Source organism: Saimiri boliviensis, chromosome 2 (assembly GCF_048565385.1).
Source record: "Saimiri boliviensis isolate mSaiBol1 chromosome 2, mSaiBol1.pri, whole genome shotgun sequence".
NCBI lineage: Eukaryota > Metazoa > Chordata > Mammalia > Primates > Cebidae > Saimiri > Saimiri boliviensis.
The window spans coordinates 187,600,253-187,613,054 of NC_133450.1; the positions used below are offsets into that span (position 1 = coordinate 187,600,253).

Below are 12,802 nucleotides of genomic sequence, written 5' to 3' on the forward strand. Positions count from 1 at the left end.
AAAACAAAAACCTAAAATATTTGAAAAAATTTTGTGAGAAGCATTTGGGCTAAATAGGGCTGGAGTGTGGGGGATGGAGAAGTGCAGCATGTGAATGGTCAGGGACCTATGGCAGTGGCAGGTCTTGAAAGGCTGTCACGTCTGAGGTCTTGGCTGCTGCTTTGTAGAGTTCCTATAGCCACTTTGCCCACTTTCATCTGGGGACACATTTTCCTCCTAAATTCTGAAGCTTCAGGTCAGACTCTGACCACTACTCTTGGCTTTCAGGACAGCAAGGGACAAGATGAAACCCGAATCTCTCCTGGATTCAGACCCCGTAAACATTTACCTCACCACGAAGCCCAAAATGCCTTTTGAAATACCTGAGGAGGTGGCCAATGGCAACTATGGCTTGATCATCAATGGCTGCAGTCTGGTGGGCAACACAGAGCTACACTCTGTTCTCTTCCTCCAAGGAACATTTTTCCTAGGTCCAACATACTTCAGGGAAATTTCAAGAACCCCTTTCCTATTCCATGAGTCACCCTATTCCCCTTCCCTTCAGGTGCCCTTGCCTGAAAGACTCCTTTCTCTAGGCTTCTTTAGGAAGAAGTAAATAAGGAAAGAGAAGCCAAGGGTGTATTTCTTCCTTATCCAAATTCTTCTCTACTGATGTGGCCTGTCACTTAGGGGAAGAGGGAAGCAAGCAGAAACAGGTCTCCCAAGAAGTCACTTGGCCTCATAGCCCCGTCTACTGATTTGGCCCAACGAGAGGTCCCGACCAGTTTCCCATTGGAGGCTGAGTCAGATGGGAGGATGCCTGGAACTGACTTGGGTGCTTGGCCTCCCTTAGGGGTGGAGTGCCTTGGGAGCAGCTATGTCTGCCCTGTGAAGGACAGGAGAGTGTAGAGGGAAAGGGAACCATTTGGGAAGGTCATCCTCTGAGAGCTTTTTTGGGCAATCTGAAGAGTGAGTGTGTCCTGGTGCTGCAGGCCTATGCTCTAGAAGGGAACCTGGAGTTGGAACTGCTGCGAACAGCGTGCATGTGCAAGGGGGTGATCTACTGCCGGATGACACCCCTTCAGAAAGCCCAGGTGGTAGAGCTGATGAAGAAGTACAAGAAGGTGGTGATACTGGCCATCGGGGATGGGGCCAATGACGTCAGCATGATCAAAGGCATGTGATGGGAGGGGAGCAGTTAGCTTAAAGCCATGGGCTTGCCCCTTCCTTTCTCCATGAGCAAAATGGATTTGGGTGGTACTCTGTTGCTGGCTCACACTCCTGCCTCTCATATGTGTTACACACTTATACTGTTTTGCAGCTCCATTCATACTCCTCTGTGCCTGCACTCCCACTTATTGACACATTCAAGCATCAGCTCATATGCACAGGCATGCACACACATTCAGATTCATGTACTTACACTATGAGGGTAAGCATACACACAGATCAACGTGGCTCCCACGAGAACACATGCTTAACGTTCACAGAACAACAGGCTGTGAAACTACCATCCTTCTTTCTGAGATGACATCAAGGCCCACAGAAAGGACCCCTGGGCAGGAGTCATAGTCTGTTTCTTTTCTGAAGGCTGTAGGCTGCGATGCCCAATTCAGAGATATTTTCTTTTCCAAGTCCCAAGAGCTTGCCCTGCTCCCTTGGCGGGAGGAGAATAGGTGACTTACTGATCACTTTGGACCAGAAGAAGCAAATGGCTGAAATTTACTAGGGTGGGTTGTTGTTCTTTTGTTTCGTTTTGTTTAGAGACAGCCTGTCACCCAGGCTGGAGTGCAGTGGCATGTTCATAGCTCACTGTAGCCTTGAACTCCTGGGCTCAAGCAATCCCGCTGCCTCTGCTTCCTGAGTAGCTGGGACTATAGGCACACACCACCTTGCCCAGCTATCTTTTAATTATTAGTAGAAGTGAGGTCTCACTATTTTGCCCAGGCTGGTCTTAAACTTCTGCCCTCAAAACAATTCCCCCCATCTCAGTCTCAAAGTGCTGGGATTACAGGCTTGAGCCACCACGCCTGGCCAAATTTACTGGTTTCAGGTTCACGTGAATGTTGACCTACCAGCCTCTAGCAACATGTAGGTCTGTGAGATATGGACAAATCTACAGGTCCTGTAGTCCAACCTCTTTGCCTATACAGGAAACTCTTAACAGATATTCCAGCTTCAGCTTTTTTTTTTTTTTTTTTTTTTTTTTTGAGACAGTCTCGCTCTGTCACCAGGCATCAGGATGGAGTGCAATGGTGCAATCTTAGCTCACTGCAACCTCCGCCTCCTGGATTCAAGCAATTCTCTTGCCTCAGCCTCCCGAGTAGCTGGGACGGACTACAGGCACGTGCCACCATGCCCAGCTAATTTTTGTAGTTTTTAGTAGAGGCGGGATTTCAGCATGTTGGCCAGGATGGTCTCGATCTATTGACTTTGTGATCCACCCACCTTGGCCTCCCAAAGTGTTGGGATTATAGGCATGAGCCACTGCACCTGGCCCCAGCTTCAGCTTTAATACTGGGAAGTATTCTTGCCCTCTTCCTCAGTTTCTAGACCCTAGGGGTATTTAGGAGTTTAGAGGTTTGAATTATCCCATCAAGCAGTGCAGCAAGCATATTCCAGATCAGTGAATTTGGTATATACCAGAAAAATGGCAAACTACCACAGACTAATTCAAACTTTTAGGAACTTCAGTCTTATCTTCCATCAAATATAATAATTGCTTTATCCAGAAGTTACCTTAGGCCTCTTGAAGTACTTGTTTCTGACTAACAAAGTAGGTATATCACATGGATAGATTGGCATCCATCTGCATCTTGAGTTGATTTAACTGGGTTCCATAGATAACACGAAATTTTAACCTCAGCATCTGGACAGCAGGAAAGAGCCCAGATGGCTAGACTAGGGGCAAAGAGCATTCAGGACAGCTTCTAGTACTGGCCATGCCATGCATTTTAGAGTGGTGGTGTCCAAAACAAAGTACAGAAGAGGGGCCGAGTACAGTGGCTCACCGCTGTAGTCCCAGCATTTAGGGAGGTTGAGGCGAGAGGATCACCTGAGTCCAGGAGCTTGAGACCAGCTTGGGCAACACAGGGAGACATTTATCTATAAAAACAAAAAAGTGCAGAAAAGGGAGCTGTTTTCCACTTTGTGAGGGAGGGGCAATCCACTAAGAAGAAAAGACTTCACTAAGTAAGTGACAGTTTGCACTGAGCTTAAAAGCATTTTCCAAATGTAAAATAAAGGGGTTTGTACAACATCATCTCAGCTTTCCCTTTACACTTCCCAGGCTGGGAGCCCAGCATACAAGCTCTCTGGCTGAGAAGTTTCTGGGGTTTTATTGCAGCTGCCCACATTGGGGTCGGCATTAGTGGCCATGAGGGGCTGCAGGCCATGCTCAACAGTGACTTCGCCTTCTCCCAGTTCCACCATCTTCAGCGTCTACTCTTGGTCCATGGCCGCTGGTCTTACAATCGCATGTGCAAGTTTCTCAGCTACTTCTTTTATAAGAACTTCACCTTCACCCTGGTGCACTTCTGGTATGCCTTCTTCAATGGGTTCTCTGCACAGGTAGGTGATCAGTGGTAATCCCCACTCTGGTCAACTGGGTTTTCTCTAGTCATCTTTCACTTCAGCTAACTCAGATCTTTTCTCGCCTTTAGATACCAGTGTATGACATGCTGCCATCCATTCATGAAGCCCTTCACTCCATGCTGACTCCATCTCCTAAACCTATACAAATCTTAGATTTCCAAGCCATAACTGTTCCATCCTGGCTCTGATTTGGCCTTGACCCCCACCTTTAAAATAACTGTTCCGGCCTGGCTCTGATTTGTCCTTGACCCCCATCTTTAAACTTTCTTTTTATTTATGTATCTATTTATGTTGAGACAGGATCTTGCTCTGTTGCTCAGGCTGGAGTACAGTGGTGTGATCATGGCCCACTGCAGCCTCAACTTCCTGGGCTCAGATGATTCTCCTACCTCAGCCTCCTAAGTAGCTGGGACTACAGGTGCGCACCACGACACCCTAATTTTTTGTACTTTTGGTAGAAATGAGGTTTCACCATGTTGCCCAAACTGGTCTTGAACTCCTGGGCTCAAGCAATCTGCCCACCTCAGCCTCCCAGACTGCTGAGATTTCAGGTGTGAGCCACCACACCTGGCCTAAACTTTCCCTTATGCTATTTTCACTGATGTTGAGACTTAGAATTTCCAAACATATGTAATGGGAACAAATTACTGGATCTTGGAGTTTTCTTAGCATCCAAAGTCATCTTTTTGGAACAGGCTAAGCCTCAAGGAACCTCTGGGTCATGCCAGATGGACCAATTATGGCGTTCACCCATAGCCATATCCAGAAATACAGCTTCGTTTTGCTTCTCCTTCCCTACTCAGACTGCCTGTATTCCTGACCCCAACACACACGTAATTGTTACTTTGATGAATTAATTACACATTAGAATGTGAAATCTCCTCCACCTTAGTAGGGAGAAGCGACGCCTGGATTTTGATGTTCTAAGAGGAGTCCCTTTTCCTATGAGAAGGTTTTTCAGAAGCATCTCAAAGGTTCCCAAGAGAAACAACCTCAGAAACAATTATACTGGGAGAGTCCTACTTTTGTTTGCCATAGACTGCAGGAAAAACAGACCATTCAGCAAATTGCAGCAGTTTTGTATTTCCCCAAACCATAGCAAAGACAGTCTGGTTTGTGGGAGGCGTATGTGTCTGCATGTGATGCTGCTGACCTCTCGTGGCTAGTAAAGAAAAAAGCCTTCTCTAGGCCCCAGGATGGAGTGTCCTGCTAGGGAAGGGTCATTGGGTTTATTATGCTTGCCAGCATTAGGAAGTATGCAGTGCTACCGAAGCCACTGAATGCCACCAAGCAAGTAAAGTGTCCAAACGCTGGGCACAGTGGCTCATGCCTGTGATTCCAACACTGGAAGGCCGAGGCGGGTGGATTACCTGAGGTCAGGAGTTTGAGACCAGCCTGGCCAACATGGCAAAACCCTGGCTCTACAAAAAATACAAAAATTAGCTGGGCATGGTGGTGCGCGCCAGTAGTCTCAGCTACTCGTGAGGCTGAGAATTGTTTGAACCCAGGAGGCAGAGGTTGTAGTGAGCTGAGATCATATCATTGCACTCCAGCCTGGGTGACAGAGCAAGACTCCATCTCAAAAAAAAAAGGTTTACCTGCTTAGGATCGTAGGGGTACAGCTAGCATTCCCTAGCAATTACTTTGGGTCCTTTCTGTGAAGAGAGGGGCTGTATAGATTATGGTTGGATTGGTCCAGATCCACCTTGAAAGCGTGATGTGTCCTTACTCTATCCTAGGACCCAAGGTTCTAATAAAGTAGGATCAAGTAGAGACTGGGGTCAACATTCTCAGTCAGGTTTCTCCTGCTGTAGGTTAATGTGGGGGGTTGCGGGATGAGGGTGGCTATCTTGGACCTGGAAGGTGGAGCTGGGACTGTAGAGAAGATAGGAGCCTACAAAATCTCCTTGGTATTCTTCCAGACAGTTTATGAGACCTGGTTTATCACGTGCTACAATCTGGTCTACACTTCCCTCCCTGTCCTGGGCATGAGTCTGTTTGATCAGGTAAGATCCAGCTGCAAGCCCCTAGTCAGAGTTGAAGCCCCTGGGCCCTTGAGGAATATCCCTAAGGATGAAGAATACAGCAAGAACTGGGCTCTACGAAATCCATTGTAAAGGGAATAATTTCCAGAGTGGGGAAGGGAGCTCATCACCTAGATAGGTATCATGAGATAAAGTGAAAAATCCTCCTCAATGGAGAGTAATTCTCAGTTTTAGAAAGCCAAGTTTTCCTGTATCAATTTTATCTTTGTAGAGAGAAACATGGAAATTGTGCTGTACAGTAAATTGAGTATATATAAAAGTAATTAAAATATGTATGGAAAAATAAAGCAGAATATGAATGGAAAAAAAGAAAAGAAAACAGAGTTATTGGGGTAGGACTGGGTAATGTTTGGAACTTCAAAAAGGAGAGACTCCTTCAGGGATAATGAGGATGAGATAAGCCAATGCAGGAACGCCAGGCATGGGAGTATGAATGTGATAGTTTATATCATAAGGAGCCAGACTAAGGGATACCATCTGTCCCTGTCAGAAATTCCCTGGGCATTGAGGGTCCTGGTACCCCACCCCTCCCTTGTCTTCTACCCCAACCTTTAGTCCTGGGCACATGGAGTAGAAAATGAGTCTCCAAAACGGAATAAAGTAGCTGAAATAGGACATCGTGAGATCATGGCTCTTGGTCTCCATAGGAAATAGCTCTGAAGGAAATTCTCCAGGAAGTAACTGCTAACCTCAGAACAATAAGAGGGATGGGTTTTATTACTCAATAGTGCATCCAGCTTCAGTGGCCTAATTCTAGGGATCTACCTCTGAAACCAGCCCCAAGCTTTGTTAGTTTTTTCACCTTCAGTTCACCAGTAGCTATGGGAGTGGAAGAAACATCACACAACATGCACACCTCTAAAAGACTAAGTGGTCCCCATTGGTGTCCATTTCTCCCACACTGACTTTTGACATAAAGAATATTCAACTATGGCTGGGCACGGTGGCTCACATCTGTAATCCCAGCACTATGGGAGGCCAAGATGCCACACCAGCCTGGCCAACGTGGCGAAACCCCGTCTCCACTAAAAATATAAAAATTAGCCGGGTGTGGTGGCGCACAACTCCAGCTACTCAGGAATCTGAGACACGAGAATTGCTTGAACCTCAGAAGTGGAGATTGCAGTAAGCCAAGATAGTGCCACTGCACTCCAGTCTGGGTGATAGTGTAAAACTGTAAGTTTAAAAAAAAAAAAATTCAACTGAAAGAACACTTACACCTGGGGACTTATATCCCAGCTGCCTCCCCCTTCCCAAGCTCTAGTCCTCCCTCCCAGCTACCCACAAGCCTACTTGCTCCCTTTCATAACTCCCCATTTCTAACTCTCTCCAAGTCCTTCCAAGCATTCTGACCTCCCAGCTTCCTTCTACTACCCAGATCCTTGCCTAAACAGTAGGACTTCAGATAGGGCCTCTGGTCACCGTTCAGTTCTCTGGCTCCACTTCTCAAGTAATCCATAAGGAAACTCCTAGGCAGCCTGGCAGCAGACTCAGTGAGAGGGGAAGCCTCTACTCTGTTGGAGATGGGACCTTCTATGGAGAGAACCTGAGCCTTTCTCCTTACCCTCTGGTGCTTCCAGGATGTGAATGACACATGGAGCCTCCGTTTCCCAGAGCTGTATGAGCCAGGCCAGGACAACCTCTATTTCAACAAGAAGGAATTTGTGAAGTGTTTAATGCAAGGGATCTACAGTTCCTTCGTGTTATTCTTTGTCCCTATGGGGACTCTTTGCAATACAGAACGAAATGATGGCAAGGACATTTCCGACTACCAGTCCTTCTCCCTGGTGGTGCAGACCTCCCTGATCTGGGTGGTCACAATGCAGGTGTGGCCAGTGGCGGTGGGGGTAAGGGGGTGGCGGCCTGTCTGAAAGAGTGGGAGGAATAGAGGGAGGGTGTGTGGGAAGGGAGCAACCTTCATTGCGGAATTGGAGGAGGGAGGTTGCTGACAGGTCCCAGGTTACAGACTGTTACACATAAGAGAGTATTTTTCAGATTGCTTTGAGGACAACCTACTGGACGATAATAAACCACATCTTCATCTGGGGTAGCCTGGGTTTCTACTTTTGCATGTCATTATTCCTGTACAGCGATGGTTTGTGCCTAGCGTTCCCTGATGTCTTCCAATTCCTAGGTAAGGCCCTGCCTGGTGTGTGGTGGGTGAGGAATTAGGTATATTTATTTAGTAAATGTTTACCGAGAAGCTGTTACTATGGGCTAGGATAGAGATATAAATAAGACATTGTCTCAGCCCCAAAAGGACACAAAATCTAGCTAGGGAAATAAATTACCTTATTCAAATTTCCAAGATATTTTCAAATGTTTTATGTGATTTGCTCTTTACTAGCATCCTAAGACGTAGGCAGTGCAACAATTATTAGAGCCATTTTAGACACTGGAGGGTGTTTTCGAATTACAGGACTCAAATCTAGGTTTCTTGGTTCCAGTTCAATATCCTTTATGCTGTGGCATATTGCCTTATTGTCTCCCATGTTATTTTTCCCTCTCCCTCATCTCCACTCTGCTGAAGACGAAATATAGAGAGTAGATATGTAGATGTAGTTGGCTCTCATCTTTTTTTTTTTTTTCATTTGTTGAGACTCTGTTGCTCTGTCTCTGTCACCCTGGCTGGAGTGCAGTGGTGCAATCCTGGCTCACTGCAACCTCTTCCTCCTGGGTTTAAGCAATTCTCATGTCTCAGCCTCCCCACTAGCTGAGACTACAGCCGTGCACCACCATGCACTGCTAATTGTTTTGTATTTTTGGTAGAAGCATGATTTTTCTATGTTGGCCAGTCTGGTCTTAAACTCCTGGCCTAAAGCAAGGGCCCGCCTGGGGCTCCCAAAGTGCTGGGATTACAAGTATGAGCCACTGCACCCACCTGACCTTTTGTCAGGCCACTCATTTTTCTCCTGCAAAGCTTTCTCTTTTTTTCTTTTTCCTTTTTTTATTTTATTTTTTACTTTTTAAATTTTTTTATTTTATTTTATTTTATTTGTTAGTTTGTTTTCTTGTTTGTTTCCTCCTCTAAATCTTTCTTTCCCATTTTTGGATCCAGGCCAGTGCTCTAGGATTCCCTCAATGAAATCCTGCTCCCCTATCCTGCCCTACCCTGCCCTGCCTTTAGAGGGAGACAGAGGCACATGGATTCACAGTGACTTCGGTTGGGCAAAGGACCCAACCTGCAATTCTTTTGTATTTATATGATTTCTCAGGAGCCTAGACTAACTCCAAATTAATAACTTTCTTCTTTGGACTAGAGAGGTGTCTAAGTTCTGGCTGGTAACTCCCACCCCTGGTCCCACTCCTGTCCCCCAGGCTCTGTTTCAGCCTTTCCCCTCCTTGCTCATTGTTTATAGGTGTGGTCAGGAACACTATGAACCAGCCGCAAATGCTGCTGAGCATTATCCTCAGCGTGGTCCTCTGTATGTTGCCTATGATTGGGTACCAATTTCTTAAACCACTATTCTGGCCTATCAGCGTGGACAAGGTGAGTGGAACAGAGAATCTACTCAGATATAATTCATGACCTTCTTTTGCCTTTGCCTCTGTGGATGAAAACCCTATCCTCATGCTCTCGCTATAGGTTTTTGACAGAATTCAAGCATGCAGACTTCCACGGCAATCCCCAGCCAAGACCAGACTGAAACACTCGAGCTCTCGACGTTGTGCCTATGCATTCTCCCATGAACACGGCTTTGGGGCCCTCATCACTTCTGGCAAGACAATGAAGTTCAGGATGTCCAAGAAACGCACCCTTTTTCAAAAAGGTAGAGGCCCTAGGGAAATTCCAAAGGAGGCAGTCAGTGCTCGTTCTCCTACTCATGCAACTTAGTAAGGAAGGATTAGAGTCCCTGGGAAACAAGCATAAGCCTGCTCCTTCACTCTCACTAGGAACTAAGCCTCCTAATTGTCCAGAAGGCTATGCCCACGTAAGGTGAGGAGAGGTAAGGAAAGAGCCCCCAGATACCTGCCAGAGTTGCAGCATTTCAAGAAAAAGACAAAAAAAAAAAAAAAAGCAACCTCAGGCCCACCTTCCACCATCTCTTGCAAGTTATAATCCAGACAAGCATATATAGAAGTAGTGGATGAAGAGGGACAGGATGGGGAAGGGAAAAGAAGACGGGACCTAAGAATTTTACTTCGGGCCCTGTCTCCTATACTCAGAGCAAGCATAAACTCTCCCAGGGCCCTACATGAATATATTCCCATCCAGATCCTTCTCAGGTTTATCTGGGAGATTCAGGGTAAGTCTTTTGCTGGCCCTGGGTAGCAAAAGGAGGAGGCATCTGTGCAGAGTTGGTCTTAAGAAGCTGAAAGAGGGCTTCTGGACAATAAGAAATAAAAAGAAATGGAGGTGGTTCCTGCCTGGATAAGACAACTCAAGGTTTTGCCTTCTTGTGCTCTCTCTATGACTTCTCTGACTCAAGAGCTGATACCTGCTCAGGCCTCAGAACTGAGAAGGGGATATTGCAGGAGATTTTTAAGATTCTTTTCTTAAGGAGACATAAGCCATAATTGGTGAGCATATGTCTTTATTCCATAAAATTATTTTGAGAAGAAATTGTATGTACTTGAAAAATTGTTTCTTAGGAGTTTAGAATTGGAGCAATAAATCGCTTATTTTGAAGCAGAGAGATTTGTATGGTCTGTTGGGACCCCAGTGACAATAATATAATCTGAGGAATATCTTTGGTCCAGACTCCCACCAACTTCCTCCTTCAGATTAGATCAATACTTCTCCTTTCCCCCTCCTTTTTTTCTCCTTTTTCAGCTCCACTCCACTTTTCTTCCCCCTCTTGCTAAACTCTAATTTGGCTTCAGTATGACCACAGCTTTTGCCAATATGGCTCTCTCCTCTTTGCAAACCTTAAGTATTGTTTCTTAGGTTCTTTGCTCATCTTTCTCTGTACCCTTTTCCTGAATGGCTTCATCCAGACTCTCGACTTCATTTACCAATAGAAAGAAGATGCACGTGGTGGGGCATGGTGGCTCATGCCTGTAATTCTAGGACTTTGAGAGGCCAAGGTGGGTGGATCACCTGAAGTCTAGAGTTCAAGACTGCCTGACCAACATGGAGAAACCCCATCTCTACTAAAAATACAAAATTAGCTGTGTGTGGTGGTAGACACCTGTCATCCCAGCTACTCAGGAGGCTGAGGCAGGAGAATCACTTGAACCTGAGAGGTGGAGGTTGTAGTGAGCTGAGATCTTGCCATTGCACTCCACCCTGGGCAACAAGAGTGAAACTCTGTCTCAAAAAAGGAAAAAAGAAAGCAAGAAGATTCATAGTCTCTATCCCAGATCTCCCTGCTAAGGCCCAGATCCACATATTAAACTAACTCCCAGACCTTTCACTTTGTCCCACCTCCAGAAACTTACACTCAACCTGTACTAATCATTTTCCCTCCCACTTTTATCCCAGAATGCCACCACCACCATCTGAGTCACCCGAGGCCAAATGATGAGAATCATTCTATACCTCTTCCTTTAGCTCAGTGTCCAGTGGTCAAGTTACATAAATTCTGCATCCTTCTTATTTCTTGTTTTCAGCTCCCTCCATTATTACTACCATTGCCCTTGCTCAGATTTCATCACCTCGTATCTGGATTATGGCATAAAATCTCCCAACTCAGCTCCCTGGTTCTCCCCTTTGTTTTTGTTTGTTTGTTTCTTTGTTTCTGAGATGGAGTTTCACTCTTGTGGCCCAGGCTGGAGTGCAGTGACGGTGATCTGGGCTCACTGCAACCTCAATCTCCCAGGTTCAAGCTGTTTTCCTGCCTCAGCCTCCTTGGTTCTCCCCTTTCTAAAGCATCAACAATATTATTTTAAGAGTAATCTTTCTGTAAGGCAAATTTGATCATGTCAAGCCTCAGTTTAGCATCCTTTAAGGAAATCTCATATTTTCTGGATCCCGTTAAATTTTGGACTTTTTACTATTGGGCCCTCACTAGCCTTGTCTTCCACCACTCCCCATCTGCATGCACTCCAGTCATTATATTTCTAGTCTTCATGTCATCAAACACACTGTTCTCATATATTAAAGTGCTTTCCCCCACAACCATATTCATCTAGTGAACCCCTCATCACCTTCAAAATTCAGAGTAGTTGCAACTAGACAGTGATGGTTGAACAATACTGTCAAAGTAGTAATTGCCACTGAATTGTACATTTTTAAATGGTTGATTTTATGCTATGTGAAGTTCACTTCAACTTTTTAAAAACAGCTCAGATTAAGCATTGTCTTTTCCAGGAGCTTTTCCTAATTCCTCAGTGTGATTCATTATACCTATCCTGTTTGTTTCTCTCCCTCTTTCTTTTGTCTAGATAATATCTGTCTGCTCTTAATTCTCAGCTTGCAGTGTTTCATTGGAGCCTTCCCTGAGACCACATCCTCCTCTTCTGAGTTGGTTGCCTCTTCCTTGTATGATACCCATCTAAGTGCTAGGCCATGAATAATCTTGAAGGCAAGAATTTTATGTCACTTTTTTATTCCCATCAACCAGAAAAATCCTAGCACTTAGATTATTAATGTTTTTCTTTTTGTTTTGTTGTTGTTGTTGTTGTTGTTTGAGATGGAGTCTCACTCTGTTCCCTAGGCTGGAGTACAGTGGTAGGATCTCGGCTCACTGCAACCTCTGCCTCCTGAGTTCAAACAATTCTTGTGCCGCAGCCTCCTGAGTAGCTGGGATTACAGGCGCATGCCAACATGCCTGGCTAATTTTTGTATTTTTAGTAGAGACAGGGTTTCACCATGTTTTGAACTCCTGACCTCAGGTAATCTGCCCGCCTCAGCCTCCCAAAGTGCTGGGATTAAAGGTGTAAGCCACTGTGCCTGGCTGTGATTATTAATGTTTTTCAATGAACAAGTGAATGAACGAAATCTACTACATTTTATTTTTCCTAAACTTGCTCCTTACCCTTTGCTTTCTAAATGAATCTCATCCTTCTATATCTAACTTCCAGCTATACTTCAGGGGCCTCTTTTTATGAAACATAGTTACTCATGGTCTCCTATCTAAGGCATCTGTAAAAATACACTTTGGACCAGTAATATCTCCCAAAGCCCCTGAACAATCACTACCCTCTCCTGGTGGTTTATATGCATTCCAGGAGATTGGTATCTCAGTCTCTGCTAAGGATCCAAGAAAGTAAATGCAACATTCCGAAGTGTGGTGTGAGAC

The 12,802-nt window shown here is 45.3% G+C and overlaps 2 protein-coding genes across 8 annotated transcripts in view; both read left to right on the forward strand.

The window, feature by feature from the left end:
• LOC101029989 (phospholipid-transporting ATPase FetA-like) overlaps positions 1-1,556 on the forward strand; it is a 98,836-nt gene extending 97,280 nt beyond the window's left edge. For 2 of the 7 annotated variants that reach the window (XM_074395023.1, XM_074395020.1), the window contains exons 20-21: positions 268-415; positions 972-1,552. In XM_074395023.1, the coding sequence (XP_074251124.1) occupies positions 268-415; positions 972-1,163 (340 nt within the window). In that variant the 3' untranslated portion in view covers positions 1,164-1,552. Of the gene's footprint in view, positions 1-267; positions 416-971 lie in introns of all 7 variants that reach the window. The other 5 variants (XM_074395021.1, XM_010331694.2, XM_074395022.1 and 2 more) reach the window with 3 other exon arrangements.
• Positions 1,557-3,296: 1,740 nt separating this feature from the next.
• Positions 3,297-11,293, forward strand: LOC141583750 (phospholipid-transporting ATPase FetA-like). Its single transcript, XM_074395027.1, has 6 exons — positions 3,297-3,549; positions 5,496-5,579; positions 7,199-7,444; positions 7,614-7,752; positions 8,978-9,108; positions 9,205-11,293. Exons 1-6 carry the CDS (start codon positions 3,373-3,375, stop codon positions 9,451-9,453), a joined length of 1,026 nt encoding a protein of 341 aa, XP_074251128.1. The 5' UTR covers positions 3,297-3,372; the 3' UTR covers positions 9,454-11,293.
• The last annotated feature ends 1,509 nt before the right edge of the window (positions 11,294-12,802 follow it).

Bases quoted from the DNA above. Each gene is read 5' to 3' on its own strand.
- LOC141583750 (XM_074395027.1), top strand. From the start codon at position 3,373: ATGCTCAACAGTGACTTCGCCTTCTCCCAGTTCCACCATCTTCAGCGT. The intron at 7,445-7,613 runs GTGTGGCCAGTG...AGTATTTTTCAG, and splicing joins TCTGGGTGGTCACAATGCAG to ATTGCTTTGAGGACAACCTA. The intron at 9,109-9,204 runs GTGAGTGGAACA...CTCTCGCTATAG, and splicing joins GGCCTATCAGCGTGGACAAG to GTTTTTGACAGAATTCAAGC.